Genomic DNA, 27718 nt, shown 5'->3' with positions numbered 1-27718 from the left:
TATGTAAAGATCGAGGGACGTTCAAAGATGTTTTATTTTGAAACTCATCAGAATGACCTGATATTCTCTGAGTGACTATTTATCTTTTGTGTAAAGTGCATATTTTTCTTGCTGATTCATCTAATAACTGAGTGTGATGGAAGGCAAGTCAAAACATTTGGTGATTCATTTCTGTTTAACATCACGATGAAATCAAAAACAAAACAGGAAAGACTTTTTTTGTTTTCAATAAATGTATTTAATAAGGATAAGAACATATTGGAGTAACAATTATAAGAGATCTACTCCGTAATTGTACATATTTACACAAGTAAAATCAATCCCAGACAGGAAGAGATGGAGCTTCACCTGAGAAAAACACTTAAACAAAAATAATAAACCTTATAAAAATACAATTAAAATGGACTAATCCAAATCTTTATAGCGTTTTCAGTGCTTTAGAAAGAACAGTTTGCCCTTAACTTGTGTGTTTCACTTCATTTATTAATTAAACATAGATTCAAAGCTGCAAGAGGGATCTTTTTCAGACAGAAACTTGTATTAATGTAGTCCACTGTTTAGTTGGAGGTCAATATGACGACAGCTGCATGGCCTTAGGTTGTTGATCCACCGAGGGAAACAGACGTCACTCATTTTTAATTGCTTCAAAGAGGTTACGCGTCCGCTCAGAAGAAATGGAACAAAATAAAAGGATTTCTGAAGCTGAGTGACTTGAGGTTTAGGTTCAGGTTAAATGCTAATGTTAAGCACAGTACACAGAGTAATTATAGTTGCTAAAAGCTAATGGTTTAGGGAGAACATTGGGTTTCAGGGGCAGCTTAGGGACAGTTTTCAGCTACTACGTGAGCACTGTGGAGACACAGAGTGCATTTTAAAATGACTTTTGAAAGATCTTTTTTGACATAATGTGTGAATAACAAATGCTTAGGACCAAGGCTGTATTAGGTTGTTTTGCTAGTTGTATAAAGGACTACATTGATTGATTTACACAAGATTTCTGTGCTTATTAACCCTTGATTTGTGTTCTTGTTAAATGTGATGTTAGGGACAGAAAACAGGATAGTTAAAAGGTGCTAAAAGCTGAGATATGGGGGAGAGAATTTGGTTTCAAGGACAGCTTTTGGATGGTTTTTCTAATAGATGAGACCTGTGGATGTAGATAAGTGCATTTTGAAATCAGCTCTCTAATGTTCTACGTTTAGGAAGAAGGAAAACACAAATAAAGACAAAGAGAGCAAGAGGACGACATAAATGCATCACCTGAAGAATGACCTCAGGGTTTTGATAGTTGCACATATCAACGTTTCTGAATGCATGGTTTAGATTACATCACATCTGAGCTGATAAAACATCTGATTTGTGTTCTTGTTCAATTCTGATGTTGAGGACAGAATACAGGATAATCTAAGCTAAGATTTAAAAGGAGAAAAAATTGTTTAAAAGACGGCTTTTTGTTGGATTTCCACAGGTCAGTTGGGACCAGATTCTATAAACTCAACACTAACATAAATTGCATTTTATTAAAAGTGAGAATCAGATCCAAACACCAGCATTTTTGGGACACTTTACGACCTCTACATTAATCTGTATTTACACTTTATCTGTCATTTTTGGGACACTTTACGACCTCTACATTAATCTGTATTTACACTTTATGTCTGGTTCAGCTTAAAAACAAACAAACAACCAAAATCAAGACGTTGTGTATTTATTTCCTCGTCTTCATGAAGGTCTTTGCCTCCTTCTGTAACTCCTTGATGTCCTCCTTACCGCTGTCGTCAGAAACAGGAGGGTTGTAGTCTGAGTCATCGCCCGCATCCTCACTGTCGTCATCGATGAAGCTGTCGTCGTACTCGTCCTCTTCATCATCATCATCACCACCGCCGACCTTTTTGTGGACGGTGCGGGTAGAGCGAGCTGTAAAAGCATTATCAGAGTGTTCATGAGTGAGTCACACAGGGAGGAAACACAAAAAGGCTTAAAGTGCAACAACAGAAATGTGTTTCTTTCATCTCCCGCTGTTCCTGGAGTTCATTTTGAATTCAGCAGAACTTTATGTTTTACTTTAGGCAGAAAGAAAATAAAATACAGACAGAGAAAGGAGGGGGAAGTTTGACATTTCTGTTTTTAAAATAAGGTTTTTGGTTGAGGAACTGCCACTACTTGTCATCAAATTCACTTTTTTTTAAGCCATGGACTGAATCATTTCACCGAGTAATGACTTTGTAGACAGCTAGCATTGTGAAATCATCCATTTTGTGGAGGCGTGTGGCGCAGTGGACTAGTGCGTTGGTATTCGGACCCCACTGCAGTCAGCATGTCGTTGTGTCCCTGGGCAAGACACTTCACCCCAAATTGCTCCTGTGAGGATTGTCCACAGTATTGAGTATAGGGTTGCAAAGTGGCGGAAAGTTTCCGGAAAGTTTCCATGGAAAGTTAAGCTGGGGAATTTTGGAAATATTCGATGCAAAATTAAATAAAAAACATGACATTTCAACAGATTTTTTTTTTACTGAAAACCTGCAGAAGTAATGGCGTTCCCATCAGCCTCTGCTGTACTGTGCATTGACTGCTAATTAGCACATTAGCATGCCACCAAGCTAACCTAACAGACAGTATTTGACTTGCTAAAAATCAGCATTTTAGCATTGGTATTAGAACCATCTTTTATGTTTTCTTGTAAAATATAATCAGTAACCACCTTTTTCACTTACTGTTCAAACCTTTTGACAATTGGACATGTCCATCTACAAATTTTAGATTAATTTATATTGCTTTAAATTTGCTCTTTCGAATAATGAACTACTTATTTATGTGCATATTTTTCTTCTTTTTTTTATTAAATTGTAACTTTAAGTTGTATGTCTTCTTCTTTTTACATTTGAGCAATTTCTTTTTCTGGGTAAGACCCCGAAATGCCAATAAAGATATGTATTATTATCGAACCCATGAACCAGATTACATTTTTCAAGGGAGCACTTTTGAACATTTTCATAATTTGTTCATGATATTTAGAACTCACTTGAAAGATAGACATTTTGCAAACATACATCTAATTATTGTTTAAACGTATGTGTGTGTTTTAATGCAGAAAACCCATTATTTGTTCATTAAAAGAAGGAGTGAGGATGTGCAGCCGAGGCAGAGGTTTGCTCTCTCTAATGGCTTTCTAGTTTTAATAATAATCTTCATAATAGACCCAGCAGACCAACAGCGCCCCTAATGACAGCCCTGCTATAGCTACATGCCAACATGTAGATGTGTAATTTAGATTTCTACTGCATTTCCTTCAGTAGTCATCAACATCTTTTCTTCTACATCGGTGAAAGGACAGCAGTGTGGAAGAAAGAAAGAAAAGGAGGCGTAATTTTTACGGTCTCTTGAGGTTGAGACACGACACGGCGGCGTCTTAAATCACGAGAGATTGCAGAGGGAGTCGTCCGTAAATAAGCGTTAAGTAAATGTCAACTGAAGGCCTCAAAATGCAAACGCTGCCGAGGAGAGACACGTTTCAAATCTGTTGAGAGAGGTTCGGTTAGTCAATGGTGTGTGTGTGTGTGTGTGTGTGTGTGTGTGTGTGTGTGTGTGTGTGTGTGTGTGTGTGTGTGTGTTTGAGGGGTCAGAAAAGGGGGGGGGGAGTTATGTTCGAAAAGGCTCTTGATTACATTATAAAGGCTGCTAACAAAAAAAATCAATGGGCCACTGTGAGCTTATATATCCTGATCAGATTTGGTGACGTGTCAAGTGCGTGTATGTGTATGTGTATGTGTATGTGTATGTGTATGTGTGTGTGTGTGTGTGTGTGTGTGTGTGTGGGGGGGGGGGGGGGCGACCTGTGATGCCTCTTCTTCTTCAGGCTATGAATCGGTTGCTAATCCCTTTCAGAGAGGTAAATTGCTTTCATTTTATGCTTTTGATAGCTGTCATTTTGTGTTTTGAAAGACGTGCACAATCAGTTCAGTATATCATTCTACTAATGTACGTCGCAATAATAAACACTCACAATAAGTAGATTGTGGTGAGTTTCCATTTTTGGGATAATTGTGCAAATCCTGAGCTCGTTTTCAAGTTAAAATCATGATAGAAAAGTGGGAAAAGAGGCCAGATTTATTTATTAACTCAGGAATGATCATGTAAGAAAGAACAGACTCCTCACCTCATGATCTATGACGACCTTATTTAAAGGGGACCTATCATGCAAAATGCACTTTTTGATGTCTTTTATACTTAAATATGTGTCCCCGGTGTGTCGGGGAACTCACGCAGCGTCAGAAAATAAAACCCTCTCTCTTTTCCTCCGTACCCAAATCTCTAAAAACGGGGCTACAACGGAGCTGATCCAGATTTGCGTCCGATATGACGTAATATCGGAAATGTGGACCTACAGCAAGCACTATCAGAAAGTTGCTATGAGAAACAATGCCCGACTGTTTTGGACGTAATATGGTCGGTGTTTACATTAGCATCGCTAACTCTCAGAGCTAACCTGTACTGGAGAGCATGTGTGTGAAGAAGCAGGAAATAAAAAGGAACTCACCTTGTGGTATAACCGGCAAGAGAGAAAGCCTTTGAGCTCCATACTGTTTCAGAAATAATCCTTGATAATCCATGATATGGCGTTTCATCACCGCAGAATTTAGTTTAGACAGAAGCTGCCGGGTCCCGCATGAGCTCAGCCCCCTCCTTTTTAATTTTTTATCAATTTTGAAATTAGCACTTTTGAAACAGGAAGTGAAATAGAGGGATATGAGGCATGGCTAGAATGGGTGATCTGTTTGGTATTTTGAGCAAAACACTTCATAGACATGTTTTTTATATATTTTTATATATCTGAGACCTATGCTATTGCCTAAAAATAGCATGATAGGTGACCTTTAAGTTTGTTTTATTTGGATTTTTCAATAAAATAATGTTTCCAATGCAAAAAAAACAATAGTTTCTTTGGTACAGTGATCCCAGTATGTGCCATAGTGACATATTCAGAGTTTCAAGGACATTTTGATGATTAGTGGGATAAATTGTGATCGCAATTATTTAGGCTAAGGGGCGGGACATCTCTAATGGACAGAGCCGGCCAGCTAACCAATCAGAGCAGACTGGGCTCTGGTTTCAGACAGAGGGTGAAAAGAGGTACTGCAGCACAGGCAGTATGAGAAAAATAAAGAGCTTTTTGAACATTAAAGCATGGAGACATGTCACAGTAGAGACACTACATACTGATATACACCTGAACATGAGAATAATCTTACGATCAAACAAACGAATGAATCATATTCAAACACACCTTCCCTATTATTCATTAAAATTACCTAATATACCACAAAAAGTGAATATGTTAAATAACTAAGCCATTTTAAAAGCCATATCACATGTGTATAATAGCTGAGGTAATGACTTTTTTAAAAGCTTTCATCACCTTGCATGGAGAAATATTTTTGCTATTAAAATGTATTATGTTTGTCCAGAGCAGACTCATTTATTCAATTTGATTTTAAAAGAATAAAGACGGTGAAACATCCTACCTGGCTTCTTTGTGTGTTTGTATTCTTTCCTGTGAAGAGGATTTTTCCTGTCAGGGAACAAAAAGGCAAAGTCAGCATCACGGTTTTTTCTTAAAAGAAGTACTATGGCAAAATAAATTACTTTTTCTCTCATTAAAAAGTCATTGTGAAACACACACAGATTCTTTTTGATGCATTTTTGTTAGCCCATTGTTACAAATACATGAGAAGTGTGTGTGTGTGTGTGTGTGTGTGTGTGTGTGTGTGTGTGTGTGTGTGTGCGTGTGTGGGACGTGTGTGCATAGCTGCGGGAAGTAGGGGTGCACCCCCTAGAATCTGGAGAATCACAGAACGGCCGGCACCTGTTGCGCTGACAGGCGACAGAGGTCCACCATGTCCCCGCAGCGAGGCTACCCCCCCCCCCCCCTGTTGACTAGCACCCCCCCCCCCCCCCGTAGCCGTTGACAATTTACCGCACCCCCTGAGTAAAATGACTTCCCGCGGCTATGCGCGCGTGTGTGTGTGTGTGTGTGTGTGTGTGTGTGTGTCTGTGGGACGTGTGTGTGTGTGTGTGTGTGTGTGTGTGTGTGTGTGTGTGTGTGTGTGTGTGTTTTACTCTGAAACACATCCTCCAGAGTAGGGTTGCACGTTGTGGAAAAAATGTACTGAATTGCGATTATTTTAACTCTTATTATTGCAATTGTGATATTATTAACAACATTTGAAAAAATTACCATTTATTAAACATATTAATTATAATATGGCTCCAGATAAGATGATGAAGATGGATGAAGATGGATGGATTGACATTATCATTGGGAAATATAAAATAAAATGATCATGGTTTGATTTTGGATGGAGGATCTGCACCAAACGAGGATTTTTCATGAAGTCTCTGGAGCACAGATCATTATTTCAGAATAATATTTACATATATTTAGCCTTTATTGCGCTTACTGTAATTTGGATATTGCGTTAGTAAATGTTGTGATTTTGATTAGATTAATTGTGCAGCTCTACCTCTGATACAGCGCTCTTCTTCTGCAGTTTTTTTGACCTGCTTGTCCTCTTGCACTATTAAGGAGCATCTTGTAATGTTGTTCCATTAATATCGGCTTCATCAGGTTTCCCATCATGTCGTCTATAGTCCATGCTGTTATATCTCACCTGTAGCAGTCGGTGCCAAAAGGACACTCAGGTAAGTCTTCCTCCTGCGTCTCATCTTCCTCCTCCTCCTCCTCGTAGTCGGTGTCCCCGGGGTGGCTGCTCTCCTGGAAATGCATTGGGTTCTTCCTGCAGAAACAAACAGGAAGGTGATGAGAGGTCTTCAGAAACATAATGGAGTCTGCACTTTGAACATTTGAACAGCGTGTTTCCAATCTGCTGCGTGTCCCTCATTACAGGATGTTAATTTTTATGAAAAAAGGACCAAACACTGGACATTTTGGAGAATTCAAACCACAAACTGGGGCAAAATGTTCCTTTAGAGCTACATTAGGTGGTAAATAGATTGCATTCATACAGCTTTGTTCCAGTCATTACAACCCCTCAAAGCACTTTACACAAGCGTCTATGAGTTTCTAGAAAAGTGCTATAAGTGTCATATTATTATTATTATTATTATTATTATATACAAGTCAGCATTCACACAGAGGCAGACGCTGACATACAAGGTACAGCCGTCCAATTAGAGCATCTGTATAGTTTACCTAGTTCAGGGGTGTCAAACTCAAATACACAGTGGGCCAAAATTAAAAAATGGGTACTAGTCGAGGGCCGGACTGGTTCAATGTTTATTGCAAAACTTATTGAAATTAACTTATTGCACATATTAAACCTGGAACTAACACAGCTTAAATTATTGCCTATAAAAACAACATTAAACATTAAATAATCAGTTGCATTAATTTCTTATGGCTCTATCTGCAGCTTTTCCAGAGTCATTTCTTATGATTACATTTTTCCACAGGCCAACAACAGCTTCAACAAAACTATTTCCCTCAAAGAAAAACCAAACATGCCCTGTTGTCATGAGAAAGACAGTGCTGAAGGAAACATCCATGTAAACTCAGTGTGCTGCTCTGTGATGCTAGTTCAAGCCAGATACTTGGCATCTCATCTTGGGTGCAAGGTCATCAATGTTTGGGGTCAGGCTCTGAGCTGAGGAGACCCTCAGGATTGAGTGAAGGTGTGCGTGCAATATACCGGCGGGCCAGATCTAATAGTAATTAAAAATTATCCTGCGGGCCGAAATTAAATCCACCAAGGGCCTGATTTGGCCCCCGGGCCTTGAGTTTGACACATGTGAATTAGAGGATGACCATTTGTGTTTTCCTCCACTTATTGTTTAAAAAAGTCAAGGCAAAAGGTCGTCTAACAAATTAGAATTAGCATTTCTAGAGATATTTATGGAATATATTCTTCATATATATATTATCTCTCTATATAGAGACAATAATAATAGTAACAATAACACTAAAATATTTGATAAACACGAAAAGTTTGTCTCTCAAACACCCATCATACCCGTCTCCATTTTGCTTGTTGTATACATTTAATTTAATTTAATTTAATATTCCATTCCCTACAGTCTTAATGTAAATAACATCCTGCTTTATATTGTGTCTAAAGCCCTTCACTAGTGTTTTATTGTCAGAGTTGATCGATCTGTGTATATTTTCTACTTTTTAATGCTGGTTTAATTCTATCTCGAGATGTTTAAATTCTAGTATTGTTTATTTCTACTCTTTAATTTCTATTTATTTCAATGCCTTGTTTTGTTTTGTTGTTTTTTATGCTGCTACAACGCAAACATTTCCTAATTTGGGATCAATAAAGAACTTCTTATCTTATCTTATCCATGAAGACAGTTTTGTGTTTATTTTGTCGCGATTAAGTTTATAAAGATCAGTTTTTTAGGGCCAAAGCTTTGAAAAAATGACAATTAAAAAACTTGAGATGTGTACTTTTTGGGGGGATTTGGTTGACTCTACGATTGGCTGATTCGTCATCCTGTGAATGGCAACGTTTTGACTGATTCCCCACCAATTACAGGGAATATCGTTAGTTTAGGAGCTTTAAAATGTAAATCAGTGAGATGCTTTTCTCTACTTTGTGATTGACTTTGTGTAAGAAAACAGAATTCCTTTTAGCTGTTATGTTTTTGGACGAGTCTTTATCTTATCTTGAAGACACAGGATCAGGGGCGGTTCTAGGGGGGGGGGGGGGGCAGTGCCCCCTAACACTGACTTTGGACCCCCCTGTGGCCCCCCTGAAAAAAAAGGTTTATGATGAAACGATTGCTTGGCTGACGGAATAGGCGGAACTAACGATATTTGTCATTTTAGTCGGACCCATTAGAGCAGGGGTCTCCAACACGTCGATCGCGAGCTACCGGTAGCTCGCAAGCCCTCAATAGCCCCCAATGTACAAATATGTTTTTTTTAACGCAAGCCATCATCGCCGAGGAGCACACAGCCTCTGTGAGCGAGCGAGCGAGAGAGACAGAGAGAGAGAGAGAGAGAGAGAGAGAGAGAGAGAGAGAGAGAGAGAGAGAGAGAGAGCGAGAGCACACCTTTATCTATTTAATAATAAACCAGTTTAAATGATTTGTTATTGGTTGTGATCATATTCTAAAGATGTTTATTGAAAAGTATACAGCTCCCTTTCATCTGAGTGTTGAGAGCTGTATCCATCAATTAATGTTGTGCTCAAAGTGCTCCAGATTGATGCATTTAACTTCAACATTTAAAAAAAAATCTTTCCGGGGGAGCATGCCCCCGGACCCCCCTAGAGGAGGTGAGGTCCACCCCCAAATAAAGCAGATAAAATAATTAAATTGTATACATGTTCTTTTAGTAAACACTGCAAACGGGTCGCACAGACCCAAACAGCACACAAAGGTTAAAGGTAAGCATATAATAATGTGTAATGAAACAAATACCAATAACTGTATTGCATTGTTTTCTTATGCGCAATTACTTCATACTGTCTTTGTCTTTTTCGTCCTGCATTTATTGTGCCCCCCTCAGAAAATAACTGGCCCCAGCCTGGCCCCCTCAGTCAAATTGGTCTAGAACCGCCAAGGATCTCTCGAGGCTAAAAGCAGAGAGGGGGCTCAGAGAAGCTTCATTTCATTTGTTCCTTGTTTCATGTTTATCCTCTGAAGTGTGTTCTCACATCAAAGAAAAACTCTCTGTTTGGGCTGAAGCTCAGCTGTTGTGTTGATTCTCAGTTTACCTGTAGCAGTTCTTCCCGTATGGACACGGCGTCCTGAGTCTGGCATCTGCTAGTTTAGTCTGCTGTCGTCCATTCTTCATCTTCTTCTCCTCGTTCTCAGATTGATTGATTTTACTCGTCTGTGTGTCGGTGTTTGCTGCAGATGTTCCTGCTCCTCTGTCCTCCTCGTCCTCCTCCATAGGGAAGCCGTCAGACTCGTCGCTGATCCCAGATCTGTTGGATTCGCTCTGAAGACGACCTGAGGGCTGCTCTGAAGGAACATCCTGAGAACGGAAAACAGACAAAGACGTAAACGTATTGTCCCCAGTGAAGTGTAAAGCATATAAGGTAGATCATTTGCATTTCAAGACTGAGAGTAAGTCTTATTTGGATGAACAATTAATACATTAATGGGATAAAACAAACACAAAGGGCAGTAAAAAAACATCAATAACCACATGTACTCGCTAATAACTCAACTGTTTTAGACTGAGTGGCTTCCTGCTCTTCATCACTCATCTTCCTCCTTCTCTTATTCGGCATTTCCTCCTCGCTGAGCTCCTCTTCAGGTGAGGAGGTCTTGGTGGGCGTGGCCTGTTTTGCTGCTTTAGTGCTGGTTGAAGGTCCTTTAGTGCTGGTTGAAGGTCCTTTAGTGCTGGTTGAAGGTCCTTTAGTGCTGGTTGAAGGTCCTTTAGTGCTAGTTGAAGGTCCTTTAGTGCTGGTTGAAGGTCCTTTAGAGCTGGTTGAAGGTCCTTTAGAGCTGGTTGAAGGTCCTTTAGTTCTCTTTACACCTGATTGATAATTTAGTAGGCAAGTAGGTAAATAAGAAAGTAGAGTAACTTACTAACTGACAAAGTAAGGTGGTCAGTAAGTACTTAAGTAAGTCAGTAGGTAAGTAAGTCAGTAACTAAGTAAGTAAGTCAATAATTTAGTAGGTAAGTAGGCAAACAAGAAAGTAAGTCAGTCTCTAATGGCGCTTTTCCACTGCAGCACATAGCACGATTTGGCCCGGCCCACTTTTTTTTGCTTTTCCACTAGGGGTAGTTCCGGCTCAGGGCTACTTTTTCACCTTTTTTCTGGCCCTCCAAAATCGAAGTTCTTACCGGGCCAACAACCGGGCTGAATATGCTAACCTAGTGACGTAAACACTCTCGACTGCTGAATGGTCAGAGAGAATCGCTGGCAAGGGGGCTACAACTACAACAAAATGAACATATTTTACCGTGATTTAATTGTAATACACGTTTCAGAATGATGCCGAAGTAACAACATACTGATACCGGTCTGCAGACAAGACGGCAGGCGAAAAACCTTTTAAAATGCGTGTTTTTTGAATGGAGATCGGATCGATCAGGCTAAGCTAACGTTTTATGCTCCGTCCACACTCACAACAACGGCCTACAGACATAAATAAACCAGCGACTGTATTCGCCATGACACAGACAGTCTGTGGTTTGTACTTGTTTAACTTTTGTCTAGTTTCTGAACAGATATGAGGAGCTGTGAGCTCTGAGTGCTAACAGCTAACGGCTGATGTTTTGGTTTTGTGGTTCGCATTGAAGATGACGTCACAGCAGTTTTACGCAGCGTCGCTCCGCCCGCCGAACAGCCGATCGCCCCGCCTACACTGCGTTACTATAGTTACTACCCCAGTTGGTAAACTGTAATGGAAAGGCAGCATAAAGTGAGCCTGGCCTACCAAGGCCTAACCATATCGTACTAAGCCGTGCTAGGTCCTGCAGTGGAAAAGCACCATAAGTAAGTCATTAAGAAAGTAAGTAAGTAACTAACTAACTAACTGACTAAGTAAGTAGGTCAGTCAGTACTTAAGTAAGTAAGTAAGTTAGTACGTTAGTAGGTAGGTAAGTAAGTAAGTATCTAACTAACTAAGTCAGTAACTTGTAGGTAAATAACTACCGTAAGTAAGAAAGTCAGTAATATAGTAGGTTAGTAGATAAGTAAGAAAGTAAGTAACTAACTAACCAACTAAAGTCAGTAAGTTGGTAAGTAATTAAGTAAATAACTAGAATGACTCGAATAAATTAAGCAAAGACAAACTTGTATTGAATCAAAGTACATGGGAAAAGGCACTTAATTACTTTCCATCACAGCCAACATGTTTCAACGAAGTCAAACTCTAGATTTGAGCACATCAGTGAAAAGGTCTCAGTGAAAGAAAGCAGACTGATGTTTCTAAACTGAGAGTAGCACGAGTTTCTCCTTAGGAAACTGGATCTTTTCCATCTTTGCACTTTTACCAGGAACACTCGTCTCTTTATTAAGTGCAGCGCGGAGCGGATGGATGCAGTAATGGAGGCAGAGAAGAAGTCACTGAGCGTCTGCTTTCCTTCAGAGTAAATATTACAGCAGCAGACACTCAGGGGAGAGGAGGATCTACACTGTCCTCTTTGAACTCCTTTAGTCATCAAAGATCATTGTAATATACAGAGAAAGGTTAGCTGCTATGTTGCTCTCATATTCAGTCTCTTGTTTATATCACTTCATTAAATATCACAGCAGTCGCTCCTCAAATACATTTGGGAAAATATGGGGCCCTTTTTTCAAATTTGTTAAGAGGATAAAGTTCCCAATCATTCATGATTAAACCTTTGCATTTTGTCTGTTTTGAATGTCTGTTTTCGTATGTCTGTTTGTCTGTTTTTTTGAATGTCTGTTTGTCTGTTTGTCTATGTCTGTTTTTGTATGTCTGTTTTTGTACGTCTGTTTGTCTGTTTGTCTGTTTTTCTATGTCTGTTTTTGAATGTCTGTTTGTCTGTTTTTGTATGTCTGTTTGTCTGTCTGTTTTTGTATGTCTGTTTGTCTGTTTTTGTACGTCTGTTTGTCTGTTTTTTTGAATGTCTGTTTGTCTGTTTTTGTATGTCTGTTTGTCTGTTTTTGAATGTCTGTTTGTCTGTTTTTCTATGTCTGTTTGTCTGTTTTTGTACGTCTGTTTGTCTGTTTTTGTACGTCTGTCTGTTTTTGTACGTCTGTTTGTCTGTTTTTTTGAATGTCTGTTTGTCTGTTTTTGTATGTCTGTTTGTCTGTTTTTGAATGTCTGTTTGTCTGTTTTTCTATGTCTGTTTGTCTGTTTTTGTACGTCTGTTTGTCTGTTTTTTTGAATGTCTGTTTGTCTGTTTTTGAATGTCTGTTTGTCTGTTTTTCTATGTCTGTTTGTCTGTTTTTGTACATCTGTTTGTCTGTTTTTGAATGTCTGTTTGTCTGTTTTTGTACGTCTGTTTGTCTGTTTTTTTGAATGTCTGTTTGTCTGTTTTTGTATGTCTGTTTGTCTGTTTTTGAATGTCTGTTTGTCTGTTTTTCTATGTCTGTTTGTCTGTTTTTGAATGTCTGTTTGTCTGTTTTTCTATGTCTGTTTGTCTGTTTTTTTGAATGTCTGTTTGTCTGTGTTTGTATGTCTGTTTGTCTGTTTGTCTGTTTTTCTATGTCTGTTTGTCTGTGTTTGTATGTTTGTATGTCTGTTTGTCTGTTTGTCTGTTTTTGAATGTCTGTTTGTCTGTTTTTCTATGTCTGTTTGTCTGTTTTTGTACGTCTGTCTGTTTTTTTGAATGTCTGTTTGTCTGTTTTTGTATGTCTGTTTGTCTGTTTTTGTACGTCTGTTTGTCTGTGTGTCTATTTGTCTGTGTGTCTGTTTCTTCTGTCTGTGTGGGATTTGTATTTACATTGTTACTCTCCCTATTTTTCTATAAAGTGAAGAATTGTTTACCTACTTTTGATACATGCTCTGATAGAATAACTGTATACTGTTGAAAGAACCCAATAAACAAAGGTAAAAAAATAAATATATATATATCACAGCAGTCATCATGATTAAGGGACGCCTCAGACTGGTTTAGATGTTATTTAAGGTCAATGATGGTCTGCTGTGTTCAGGTGCACCTAGACAACATCACCCTCATGCCCTCAGACACTCAGGGGATTAGAGCTGAAGACGTACCAAAGAACAAGTGTTTTAAAACAGTCCCATTGTGGGAAAAAATTGTATTTTGAGTTTTTAACTAATGCCTGACAGTCTTTTAAATCCTGTGTAGACCTGGGTTATCTCAAGGTCACAAGTTCATTATTTTGTGAGAGATTGTGTGGTAAATTATCGCAAGAAAACAAAAGCTACAATGTCTGCCTGTTTATTGAAGTGCAGTCTGATGCTCTGATTAATAAAGGGAAGTCCTTGATATCATTTAATTTGATTTAACTTGATTTGACATTGTTTAGCTTTTTAAATCTAAGTAATAATAATAATAATACATTTTATTTATAAAGGCACCTTTCAAGGCTCTCAAGGTCGCCGTAATAAATAAAACCTTTTTAACAAATCAATACGTTTCTGTGTCTGAGTTTCTGAGTAAACTTCAAATCAAATATCAATAGTACTCTCCAAAATGGAAAAGACTGGACAAGAAATATACATAATCTTATATCCTTAAAATTATTGTTAAAGCTCCGGACATTTAAGACATTTCCACTGCTTGAAAAAGAAAGTAAAATTTATTGATCTAAGGATACACTGACAGATCTAGCTGGTTCAGGTTGAAGTATTCAAAATGAGGACAGACACATGAAGAAATAAGTCCTTAAAAGGTCTCCTATTATACTGTTTTTCATCAATATATTATAGTTCTCAGATATATACAAATCATGTCTCTGAAGTGTTTGGCTCCAAATACCAAACAGATCATTGCAGCATCCCATAATCCCCTCTGTTTCAGCCCTGTTTCAAAAGTGCTGATTCTGTGTCTGTTACTTTAGATGAAAATAAGGAGCCCCTCCCCACGCCCCTCTGAGAGATATTTGGTTAAAAAGAACACAATAGTGCTCTAGGAGGAGATTCAGGTGATAAGGTGTGTGGGGGGGGGGGGGGGTACCTTGGTTGGTGATTGGCTAATGGTTACTCAAGCCAACACATCGTTATGACATCATAAAGTGGCCAAAATCTGATCAGCTCATTTTCAGACAGGTTTTTATATAAATGGATCAGGACAAAAAGAGAGAGAATCTTTGTTCCTGAAACTTTCAGAGTCTCTTTACGCAGAGGGGACACATGTTTATGTATGAAAGACATGAAAAAGTGCATTTTGCACAATAGGTGACCTTTAAGATGTGAACTCGTTACCTTTGGGGATGTAGGAGGAGGAGGCGCTTTGTGAAGCTGATGCTGCCGCCATCATCCAGGCGGGTAAAACTCTTCTCCTGGTTACAGACGGAGAGACGACATTTAGTTTGCCTTCTTCTTCTTTTGGTTGTGCAGAATCTACCTTTATAGAGGGAAAACAGAAAGCACTTAACATCAGTGAACTGTGGGTTTATCATCAGAGACTGAAATCTGTAATTAAAGATTACCTAGCTAAATGTGATTCCTTCTTTCCACACAAATGATCTTTATCTGAGTGCAGTACCGAGCTTTGGTCTGTCATTATAAACAATGTGACCTGCAGACAGAGACATTTATCATTTTAACCGGTAAAAGCCAGTTAGTCTCAGTTTAAGACAAGTAGAAATAGAAATAGAGAGCAGAGATGACAGATGTTGTTAGCGTCACAGTTAATCCATGTATTTTGACAACCTCAGTGTCTGAACTCTTTTAAGATATTATAATAAAACTGTTTTTGTGCCGCTATGAGCATTTCTAGTTGAACATCTTGGAACTTTTCAGAAATCCCTGGTTATTTCACTCTAGGAAATGGAGGAGAATTTTGTTTTGGCCGTGGTTGTCTATCATTTTCCTCTAAGTGTTGTTCTTTCATCCCCACAACACAACACAACACAGCGACTACATGTTGTGGTTTTGACAAAATAAAAAGGCTGTTTTATTATTCCCTCTCCTTCAGATACTGTTATTGGTATATTTTAGGATCTAGATGTCTCTCTCTCCCCCTCACTTTCAGAAACCATTTGCTCATACTCTCTATTAGCTAGATGTTTTATTCAATTAAAATGTAAGAAATGTAACCGTTCATCAAAAAAGCAATTGATCAAAGACTTGATGAGGAACATCTAACAGTTGCACCCTAACTGATTCATTAAGGACAGGGTTCATACACTTTTTCACCAATGATTTTCAATGACTTTTCCATGACTTCTCCATGACCTTTACCTAATTTTCCATGACCAAAAAAATACTCTTTCTCAGCGGTACCACTGAAAATGGTTTATTTTAACATGGAACAGGAAAATAAGGTCTGAAACATGTTGTGCCTATCTAAAACAAATCAAATAGGCTTACGAGCTTCTACACGCTAAAGCAACTAAAATCTCTCACCAGCAAAATACCTCGTCAGTTCAATGCCATTTTACGTTTCATTACTATACGATACAGTATGTATTATCATTATAGTATTACTATTTCGGCGATTAGCTAAAATATAAATTATATTTGATGCAACTTTAGTTACATTTCCATGACTTTTCCAAAACATTGGGAAAAATATTGTTTTCCATAACTTTTCCAGGGCCTGGAATTAGCATTTCGAATTTCCATGACTTTTCCAGGTTTTTAATGACCGTAAGAACCCTGTAAGGAATATAAAGCAAACCTGGGACCTGTTTGTTTACTTCTGGAACATGATTTTAATATATTTATTGGCTATAATTGAAATTATTTTTTGTTCCGTTCCAATTCTACTTGTTTTCCTTACATATACTTACCTTGAGATGGTAGCATATGTTCATGTCTTGTCTGACAAATGGTATAACATCTCTATAAATTAAGCATTAAAAAAATATAGACAATTTCTAAACTTCCTGTTCTGCTGATAAAGACTTTGATGCGATTTGAACAAACCTTTGTTAAACTTCTTTTGTCGACTTCCTGCTGTTCTGACGGAGCTGTTGGTGTCGACTCCTCCTGAGGAAGAGACTGTCCAGCAGCAGGAGGAGGTTCAACATCTGGCTCAGGAGAAACAACAAGCTCTTCTTCTTCTTCTTTTTCTGCTTCTTCGAACATCTGACTGTTTCTACGGGAAGAAAACAATAATTTAAATCAAACATTCATCCTCATGTTTGTGAATGTAACAATCTGAATTAATGACACTAAGGAGACTAGTTTAAAGAGTCCCTACTTTGCTTCATGGGGGTTTTCCTTTTTCCTTCCTGTAGTGTGTTATATAGGTTTTTCTGCATGTAAATGCTCTGCAAAGGCTAAGTTTCTCTCCCCTCCCCCCCTGCCTGAAACACCTCCATTGGACTCCTCTGTTTACTTCAGGAACAAAGTGACATCAATTTGTAACACTTGCGCTTCTATTGGCTAGCGCTCCAACACATTGTACGTCATAGGCTAAGGGGCAGGACATCACTAAGCGGTTGACCAATCACAACAGAGCCGGCCAGCTAACCAATCAGAGCAGACTGGGTTTGGGTTTCAGACAAAGTTACCTTATATAACCTTTGGTACCACTTTACAATAAGACTACCCTTATAAAGGATTCATAAAGGGTTTATAATTAGGTTATTAATTAGGTTGTAAAGACTTTATTAATCATTAAGAACCATTTATAGTTTTCATACATCAACACAGGCTCACTATTTGACAAGATGACTAAGCCTTATATTGGCTACTTAGCGAGAATCAACTCAGTGAGCAACAGATACCAAGGATGCTGGCTGATGAAGGAGACGAAGTAAGCTAGGTAGCCAATATAAGATTTAGCAGTACAGATACATGTGGGCTCACTATTTGGCAAGCAACCGGTCACAGTTGCCCTGTTTATCTCATGTCTTATAAAAGCTTATTAAGGATTTATAAAATGTTCACAACCTAATTAATAAATGAATTACAAACTATTCGTAAGCCCTTTATAAGGGTAGTCTTATTGTAAAGTGGTACCTAACCTTTACACATTGAGGTGCTGTATATATGTGTGCGTTTGTGTAAAAGTGTGTGTTAATGTCTCCTGGAGAGAGGGTTGGTTTTGTTTTGTCATTTTTTTTTAAATATACACAGTATATGTTGTAAATGTATCTCAGTATGTACTTCTTGTCTCAGCTGTCAAATAAAAATCAATAAGCTGGTTTGTGGCCAATTCAATGACATTCAGCCTGATCAATTAAGCTTGAAGTCCACTTTAAAAACAAAGAGAGATTTTCTTGAGAAAAAGGACGATGTGAAATGAAAGCCTTAATGCTGTTGCTCTGAAACCACCTTCAGTTTCTCATGAATTTAAGATGAGGTTGGTCTGAACAGCGCTGACATCTTCTGGAGTGTCTTCTTCCTGTGTGTTTGATCTAAACTTCAAACAGGGATCTTCAGGACAACATGAGGGAAGGTACCTCATAGATAAAAGATTACAGAAGCTCAAAGACTGCATGAATCAATCTTCTCCTTAATGCTGGGCTTTAATTTGAGTCAACACAAAACACTTGAACTGAACCCCACTCTCTCTGCTGTGCAAAGATAAAAGATAAGACTGTAATCAAGCAGTGAAGAGCAGCCTCCTCCGTCTCCATTTAATTACCCACGAAGTCGGGGAAATCGCAGTAAACAAGATTCATCTCTTGATGTTGAAACACAGTGTTAACATGGAGAGGAGCGTGTTTCAGATGTTTAAGTACCTGGGAGTGCGGTCTCCTCCGCCCACGGCCACCACCCTGTAGATAAACTGACCCGGCATCAGCGAGAATAAATCTCCATCCTGAAGAGGGAACCAGACGTCTCTCTGCAGAGGGCGAGGGTCGTCCGACAGCAACGACTGAACGAAGCACGGGTTCAGGTGGGTCTGAGGGGGGAAAACAGTGAGAGGATGAACCAATGAACTCCAGCAGGTTTTGTATCTAAACTAAAACTATTTGAAGGTGAGGAAAGTTAAAATGATGCTTTTGGGGTTTTCCCTTTCCTGTAGTGTGTTATATTATATAGGTTTCTCTCCCACACACTCCCCCCACTGCCTCCATTGGGCTCATTTGTTTACTTCTGTAACATCACTATGCAACACTCAAGCTCATATTGGCTAGCGCTCGAACACATTGTACGTGATAGGCTAAGGGGCGGGACATCTTTAAGACGTTGACCAATCATAACAGATCCCGCCAGCTAACCAATCAGAGCAGACTGGGCTCTGGTTTCAGACAGAGGGTGAAAAGAGGTGCTGCAGCACAGGCAGTATGAGAAAAATAAAGAGCTTTTTGGACATTAAAGCATGGAGACATGTCTCAGGAGAGACACTTTCAGCTGATCAGGCTTTTAAATATCTCAAAGAAAGTTACAATAGTTGCCTCTCTGTTGCACCTATGTTAGAACATGTAAAACAAACCTGATGAACTGAAATTCATCTGTATAAGAAAATGTATTTAATATAACTAACTACCAAAAATAATGCTCTGTGGAGAATAGTTTTTTTTTCCAGCTTGGGATCAAAAGATCTAATTTATTGATCGACTGATTTCCCCATCACAATTAGAAAACATCTGAAGTGTTGTGACTGTTGAGTGATAGTTATTCAACTCACAATTTGAGACGTGTTGACAGCCTCTTAAAGTCAATTCAGGAAATGATAATTAGAAGATGTCGGTGGGATATAACGCTGAATAATCTTTTCTAAACAGACCTCGAGGTGAACTCGAACGAATCAATACTTCCTCCTGGTACAAATCTGAGCGTTGAATTTATTTAATGGAAAAAGACACAAAGGCATGTGTTTACAGCAAATAAGTGGCAAACTTTTCAGCAGTCATTGACAGCCATTACTGCTGAAACACAAAGTTCCTCTTTATGGCAGGGACAGTAATCTTCCTTCCATTACAGGGAAGACAGAAAGCAAGTGAAGTGCATTCAGAGGGTGTTTCTCAATCGCGAGTAAAGCTGCTTCAGAGCCACTATTTCAAGCATACTACGTCATCGAGTGCCGCCGAAGTACTGTTCCAATCTCCAGCATACTTGGAAATCTACCGAGCCCGGCGTACTCCGTTTGGAGAAATATCGAGGCTGCACATGAGTAGACTCCGCGGTCTTAAAATCCCCACAATGCTTTGCGCACGGACCAATTTCCCCAAATCTGTGGCGGAAGATGTAAGGCGGGGCCTCTCATATGACGCACACCTGCACACTTGCTAGCCTGTTCCACTCTTCGTTTTCCGAATGCCAGGAAGTATTCTTGACTCGCTTCTGAAGCAAGATGCTCGGCAGGCATGTGCTACCAAGCAAGCGTACTCGCGATTGAGAAACACCCTGTGTGTGTTTATTTCCTTGAATGAATCGGCAAAATGTGGTCCTTCCTCTAGATCTATCTTCCAGATGAAAACCTGTTAATTCTTTTAAGAAAGAAATATGGGAACTTAATCCTAGAAACACCATAGAGTAATAATAATAATGCAATCCAATACAACACCACCAGAAATGAGTGCTAAACAGAAGGAAATGTTGTCACCTGAAGTAATATTTGTTGAAAAAAGGATAGTTAAAAATAATAGCCAAATGGTTTTGTTGTCATTCAAAACTGCAGAGACGGTTCTCAGCCTCTCAAATATGGAGATTTCCTGCTTTTCTCTTTTTTATATAATTATTAAATATTATTTTCTGCATCTTAAGACTTCACTTTGTTCTTTGAGAAACTGCTATGGGAGTTATCCAGCATTTTCGGACATTTTGTCAACCAAATTAAATTGAATAATCGACAGATCAATGGATAATTAAAAATATCATTAGTTGTCGCCCTATAGTGTCCTTACATGCATTGCTAGTTTTATATAGTCAGTATTTCTCGGAGGGCATCAGTCTTAGAAAGCGCAGATTTCAGATTACTCTAAACATTATCTGTAGTGTTTCACATGTTTGCATTAGGCAGCCATTAAAGAAACTGATCTCACACAATAACATTGATTATAAAACACTCAAATGACACGAAGTGGGGATTTCTGCGACATTAACAGAATTGATATTAAAAAAACTAAGCTTTTGTAATAAGGGTCACCATTGAACTACAAGTGAAACGAGTGAAACAGGCAGAAGCAGTGGTGTGTTTCATTGTTGTTATTGATTATTTTTAGTGCGAAGACGTACCGGTTTGAGGCGCAGCTGTCCGTTCAGGTTCTCTAGCAGCCCGTGAAGTCTGGAGACTCTCTTATCACTGACCTGAGACGACACAAAATAAATTAAACAGGAGAAGCTTCAGTACAAAATGATTTAGATATGTTTAAATAAACTATATAGGCCACTATAGTAATTTCAGTAATTTCACCTGTATTTTATAAAAAGAACACCTGAGTGATGGTACCCAGAGGATGAATCATATAAAGTTTGGTAAGTGTGTGTGTTTTTACTACCTAGAGTTACTAAAAGACTAGTATAAAAGGTAAAACTTCAACATTCATGCCATAAATAAAGTATTAATATACGTGGATTTTTGATTCATTTAATTTATTTACAGATTTTCCATTTGTTTTTCTATTTATAACAAAACATCCCTCCTTGTATGTAGTGGAAGTGAAATCAGGCCATGTTTAAATTTGAGAGACACAGGTGAACAAAGAAAAGCAATAAAAACATGCTGGGAAATCTGTCCTTTTTGTGATAGCTGTGATCAAATCAGGGCTACAACGACTATGTTGTACCGGATCAGAAATTACACCTCCATGTTCCAGTGTGACAGAGTCCTCCAGTGGTTCAGAGGAACACCTGCAGCTCAGCTATGACAGGTTCCTTAGTTTGACTCTTTAGGAGCATATTTAGATATTTATTTAAAATCTCACCAGTTAGCCTGATTACAGAAATTACAAATGCTACTGCTGAGTGCAAAAGAAGTCGAAAAAAGTTGCAAATTCCCACTATACTACTAAATACAATAGACCATTATAGGTTTGTTCTCATTATTTAATGAACAAACACAAACACAATAGTCGCTGATTTATTTGCTGTCAATCAACTAATAGATTTATGGTTTCAGCTGTATTAACCTGTATGTTTGCAGGAATCTAAGATTGTAAATTAACCATAGCTATCAGAAAAATCTAGTGGAGTCGCATTCATATTTGCACTCTGAAATGTAGTAGAGTAGAAAGTGGCAAGAAAAGGAATAACTAAAGTAAAGAACAAACTATTCACTATTCTATTTTAGTACTTCCCACTACATCCCACTAACAAATGTACAGCAATGTTTTAAATGGGCATTCAGTCACGCTATTAAACTAGCAAAGAGTATTAATAAGACAAGTTGAAAGCAGGAATATTGGTCAGTATTTGCAGAGTTGATAAGCAGTTTTCTCTTTGACTTGAAGCTACTGAAACTTAATATTGAATGTCAATTTTACCAATTTATGGGTGATATATAACTAGGCCTACCACAAGTGTCTGTTTATAGTCTGTTGTGTAAATGTTTTTACTACAGTTAAAATAACACACTGCATTTACTGCAATATGTATTAATGTGCACTGTTAAGAGTACTGCAAGTATCCAAACCAAGCTAAAACAAAAGTATTATTGCCTATGTGAGTCGCTTTGGGTAACTAACATTTAGTTAACATTAAGCTGTCTTTGGCTCTTTTCTGCTGTAACAAATGTACATTTCCCCTCTGTGGGACGAATAAATGTATTCTGATTCTGAAAAAGCGTCAAATAAGTAACATCAACATGTAATGTAATACAATTAAATACATAAAAAGGACTCACTCCCAGTAAGGGCCCCCTGCCCAGCACCATTTCCCCCGGAGGAAGGTGGATTGGTTCCCCGCTGCCACCGTCAACCGTGAGCAGGTCGAAGCCAGACATCTGCACCGCTGGCCGGGTACCGGAGGGAGCTTCACCCCAGTTCACTGGAGCCACTGGTTGATAACACATAAGTAAACAACAAACAACCATTTAGTTCAGGGGGTTTTGAAAAGCTACAGAGGACTACAGTAATAGTGGAAGTAAACAGCTTCTAAAACTTGTGTTTTCATTCAGTTGCATGGACTGTGGTCTGCTAAGGTCTCAACAAGCCATGCAGTAATACGTTTTTACTTCTGCCTACCTGTTGTGAAGGAAAACAGGATAGTTATTTGTCACGCAGGATAAAAAAACACAATCAAACCGACAGCACAGAAAGCATTTACAACTCTAGCTCATGGATGTATAATGCTCTAGCTGCAAGATTAAAAACTTCCGGGATTCTGAGGAGTCTGCGCAGTAGACCTCTGTCTTTTGGATTTCTGCACACACTTGAACCGAACTCCTTACATATTTTATCCCATTTAAAATGTTATCATTCACTTGCGAATTATTTGTGCATTTTAAAAGTAAAAAAAAGACGGTTTATCAATAATAAATACAACTATTTAATTCGGCATACATTTAACAGACATTACATTCTTGTATTGATGAATATTTCAACTTATTCATTTGGTTCACACTTCTTCCTCTCCACTTGTGGTCATCGTGTAGCCTACTGGATTTGAATAGCTAGATATTAGGACAGAATAGAAAGAAATAAGGAGCTTTTTTCCGCCATATTATTGTGTAGTAAATGTATTCCCAACATGTTTCACCGAATAACATTGTTTTGAATTATTTCAATAAAGAACGAGGATTTTCTGTATTTAAGACGTGAGAATCAAATTATAAATTACGATTTGTATAAACTAAACTTACGCAATGTATATAAAATGTACGCCGAATTAAAGATTGATATTTACTTGTTGATAAACCATCTTTTAATTTATTTTCTAAACATGAATAATTCGTCAATAAACAACAACATGTTAAATTGTATAGATTCAGGACGGAGTCTGGTGAATGTATGACCCTTTATACGCATGCGCACTTCATCAAAACACACTAGTGACGTGTGTCTGTGTGTAAACAACCGTTGAGGCATTTAAACAGTCAGCTGTCACCGAGGCACGGAGCGACCACACTGCCGGTAAGAAAACAACAAACAAAACCTCATCGTGTTGTAGTAAAATAGTCTGACTGGCTTTTATATCTGCATTTCTTGTAAAAATCACTAAGGATTTGGCCTGAAAACTGCGAGGGTTTTTCAGTCGATCTTAGCTAGGCTAGCTAATGTTAGCAGGGACGTCAACGTTACTCCGGTGAGCAAGAGTAAAATCTGATTGAAAATTCACACTTTTATGCAGAAATTAAAGCTTTCTTCATCCGCAAACCCAACAGGTAAACACATGGTCGTAATTTAAACGGATTGCTGTTATTTTGTTCTGTTTAATGGCCTAGAAATGGTTAAATCTGGGTTGTGTTTAAGGGCAGAGATTTGTGTGTAGGTTGCCATCCCAAAGCCTAAATATCACCTATTTTTGGGTTATAGAAAACTGCATTTATATCATGCCTGTTTACTTTTCAGCATTATCTGTTTACTTTTGTCATGTTTTCAATTTGCATCTTGTTCTCACCTGTTCATATTCCTGGCTTTATGCACATTTAATTAGAATATGTATATTGTTGTGTTTACTTGCAGTATATATATTTGCATCTTTGTACTGCAACTGCTGCACAACCATTTTCTTGAGTGTTTATTCATAAGGGGAACATTGACAATATGAAACATAAACTCTACCATTTAGTGTATTTTACCAGACTTAGCTGATATTTTTTTATGACAATAAAATGAGATAAAATACATACAAGAGAGTAAAAACAATAAAATAAAATACCATAAAATGTAGGACTCAGGAGGACAAACATAGGACAATCTATTTATTAAATCCAGGCTTTATTCAAAAGGATAGTCTTCAACAAGCTCTTGACACTGTCTGCCTTCCTAATAAACACAGGAAGTTGTTTCCAGAGCAAGGGGAGCTTGTTAACTGAAAGCACTGACTCCTGATCTGGTTTTCCGGACTCTAGGAATTACTAAAAAGACCTGCACTCAATGGTTACAGAGCTGAATCAGTGTAAGCAGGGTTTTCAACTTTACTGTAAAGCTACTGATAGAACTACATTGTTTTATGTGCTATTGTAGGGCATACTACTGTTATATTTGACCTGTGAATAACTGCCACATGTGACTGTTCATAGTCTGTTGGTGTACATGTTTTAATTTACTTAAATTGTACTTAAAATTATGAAACAGTGAGTGTCTCTGTATTTTTACTATGCACTGGTTTTTGGCAAATGCTATGCTTCTGTAACTGAAAAGACCAACATGTATTTATTTTCTACAACTGAATAGAGGATGGAGATTCAGCTACAATGGCAGATGTTGCTTTTTAGAATTTAATAACATATACATCGCAAAATATGATCCAAAGTATTTCTTTATTTGCAGGAAAAACTCTTGCTCAATGAAATACAATATATGCTACAAAATTCCCCAAGACAATTGAATAGGAATGTCCTCTTTCCTTATATCTTCAAAGTGCCGCCTGTTGGATTAAAAAATAATCCTGAAGCGTTCACATTGTAATGAAGCTGTAATCAGTGACGTCAGCTTGGATAAACTACCATCTTATATCTGCTCCCTGATCTCTCGGCGAATTGAAAGTAGTTATTGCCTGAGATCGCATGCTGTGGTTTTATTAAATGTGCCAAGTGCTAGGACTGTTTTAGGGAAGAAAGCTTTTAGATGTGCAGCTCCACTAACTTGGAACAGTCTGCAAAAAGAATGGAAAATTACCAATCTGGTACCACTACATGTTTTTAAAGCTCGGTTGGATGCTACACAATCAGATGCTGTTGGTACCTGTACATGTGGATAGATATGTCAATTGTAATCCCTGTAATGTTTGCTGTATGATGTCCTTTTGTTGTTCTGTTGTTTATGTTTTTATGTCTTCATGTGGAACCTACTGCTGCAGGTCTCCCTTGAAAAAGAGATAAATGATCTCAATGGGATTTCACCTGGATAAATAAAGGTTTTGAATTGAATTGAATTAATCCCTCTGTTTTCCAGGCGGTTTCAGACAGTTGGACTCTGAGCTATCATGCATCATGACCCGACTTCGCCCGTGTTTCTCTGCTCTAAAAGAAGAGCCTCCCTCATGTCCACCTGCGACGTCCCTCCACAAAACTTTGCAGAGACGCTACCGACGGAGATGAGCGAGAGGATCTTTGGCGAGCTGGACACTGAGAGTCTGTGCAGCGCGGCGCTGACCTGCAGGCTGTGGCACGACATCATCGAGGAGAGCGAGCAGGTGTGGAGGGATCAGTGTTCGCTGGTCAGAGCCATCTGCCAGAGGGAGGTGGACAGCGACAGGAGGGATGGACTGTCCTGGAAGGTGGGTCCACTATAGAAACAAAACAAAGAAACCATGAAGAAACAGGTCAGTAGAAGCATATAGGGAAAAAGGGAGAGCTGTACATTTCAAGACAAGAAAGAAAATCAATGGTTGCACAAATGCAGTCATTAAATACTCAAAAAAGGCTTGGAGTTACATGAATAGCTACTATTTTATTATATATTTTAATTTACATTTTACTTTATCTTCTTATCTTTATCTCCAGAATTCGGATTATGTTCATAAAAATATATTTTTTGTATATTTATTTTTTCTTTGTTTTGCACATTATCACTTTAACCTCTTACAGTGTGTCTGTATTAATATTTTTCTTTAAATACATATTCTTATTTTTATTGAATTCTAAAATGGAGCAACTGTCAAGAAACCACATTTCCCCAAGTATAAATAAAGTTTCCTGATTCTGAATAACAGTGCAGATCTCTGAGTCCTCCAGTCGAAAATCAGCAGAAGAAAACTGAACAAATGTAGTACAATCAGATTTATTGTTGGAAATATGAACACAGCTGCACATGTCCGTTCACCACAGCGACACAAAACATTTGATTTCATGTTTGTTTTGTTTTTGTATACGTCTTTTTATTTCATTATAGTGTACAATAATCGATCCCATTTCATTTACATTGTAGTATAACAGTACACTCATTCCACTCCCCACTCCCTCCCTCCATGCCCACACAGGCAAAACCAAACCAATGCTTATCAAGATAACTTAAACAACAGAGCCATGAAAAGAAACATAGAAAAGAAAAGAAAAGAAAAAAAAAAAAAAAACATCAAAATAAAACAGACAAATAATTATACAATACAGCGACAATCGGCGCTTTCAGACCGGAATACTTTTCCCGTTTGGTTCCGATAGTTCCTGGGATTTTGTGTTCACACCAAAAAGAGAACTTAGTTCATGAGAACTTTCACCCCCTTTTTAGTCCCTGCTAGAGAGGTGGTACTTTCCTGGGGAGAAAAAAGAGGAGGTTGAAGCTTCTTTTGTATTTGTATTTTAACTTTATTTAACCAGGATAGGTCTCATTGAGATTACAAATCTATTTTTCAAGAGAGTCCGAGAGAGTCCGAGAGACAGTTACAGACCATTTTAAAACACACAATCACAACACAGTCATCCAACAGTTAGCCAAAGCATTTACAGACACAGCAGCTTCTTCAAGGTCAGTTAGAGTCGCTTTGAGTCTGTTTAATGAGACAGACTCTCTGAGTTTCAGCACAATTTGAAACTGGTTCCACGCCACAGGAACAGCGTAACTGAACGCTCTCTTCCCCAGTTCAGTACGGACTTTTGGTACAGTTAGAAGAAAAAAGTCATCGGAGCGAAGCCGATAAGATCCTGTGCATTCTTTGATCCTCTGACTGTGTCCCTCTCGTTTCTGCAGGTCACTCTGGTGAAGAACTACACGCGCAGCTGTCTGAAGAGAGACTGGCTGAGGGGACGGTTCAGCCATGTGCGCTCTGCAGAGGAGCTGAGAGGCAGGAAGATGACCCCTCTGGACGCTGAGACCTGGGGAGAGATCCTGCAGGCCGAGCTGGACAGATGACCGACAGAAGACTCCACATCCAGTATTATTTTTTTAAAGCACCTCTGGCACTTTTGAGAGCCTGATTTCTAACTCTAATATATTTGATAGTTTTGTGTTTTATGCAAATACACAAAAAATGTAAATAATTTTATTTTTGTTGTACTTTTTTTAAGAAAAAAAGGATCATGGGGAAAATGAAACATTGACATCAGAGGGTCAAATGATTTGATACAATTAAGCTGTTTCAATCCTGTGATGTAAAAATGACTGAGATGCAATAAATTAAATGTTTGCAATTA

The 27718-nt window shown here is 38.3% G+C and overlaps 3 protein-coding genes across 5 annotated transcripts in view; 2 read left to right on the top strand and 1 right to left on the bottom strand.

Annotated features, from left to right (window-relative positions):
• Positions 1-27718, top strand: part of LOC117481734 (E3 ubiquitin-protein ligase TRIM39-like) — a 937572-nt gene that overhangs the window by 729633 nt on the left and 180221 nt on the right. The window lies entirely within an intron of this gene.
• aplf (aprataxin and PNKP like factor) lies at positions 221-22437 on the bottom strand. Its single transcript, XM_034129671.1, has 10 exons — positions 22328-22437; positions 20722-20793; positions 18279-18442; positions 16513-16684; positions 14845-14986; positions 10200-10510; positions 9741-10003; positions 6669-6794; positions 5523-5569; positions 221-1917 (listed from the first exon to the last, which is right to left on the bottom strand). Exons 1-10 carry the CDS (start codon positions 22424-22426, stop codon positions 1709-1711), a joined length of 1605 nt encoding a protein of 534 aa, XP_033985562.1. The 5' UTR covers positions 22427-22437; the 3' UTR covers positions 221-1708.
• Positions 22352-27718, top strand: LOC117481795 (F-box only protein 48). 3 transcript variants are annotated; one of them, XM_034129695.1, is made up of 3 exons: positions 22352-22497; positions 25542-25866; positions 27276-27718. In XM_034129695.1, the coding sequence occupies exons 2-3, from the start codon at positions 25573-25575 to the stop codon at positions 27435-27437; spliced, it is 456 nt and encodes a 151-aa protein (XP_033985586.1). In that variant the 5' UTR covers positions 22352-22497; positions 25542-25572; the 3' UTR covers positions 27438-27718. The 3 variants fall into 3 exon arrangements, with proteins under 3 accessions (XP_033985586.1, XP_033985585.1, XP_033985587.1); XM_034129694.1 differs by lacking the exon at positions 22352-22497 and adding an exon at positions 23479-23555; XM_034129696.1 differs by lacking the exon at positions 22352-22497 and adding an exon at positions 23593-23806.

Source organism: Trematomus bernacchii, unplaced genomic scaffold (genome assembly GCF_902827165.1).
Source record: "Trematomus bernacchii unplaced genomic scaffold, fTreBer1.1, whole genome shotgun sequence".
NCBI classification, from domain to species: domain Eukaryota; kingdom Metazoa; phylum Chordata; class Actinopteri; order Perciformes; family Nototheniidae; genus Trematomus; species Trematomus bernacchii.
The sequence above is the reverse complement of the archived record's forward strand: the minus strand, read 5'-3'. Positions and strand labels throughout refer to the sequence as shown.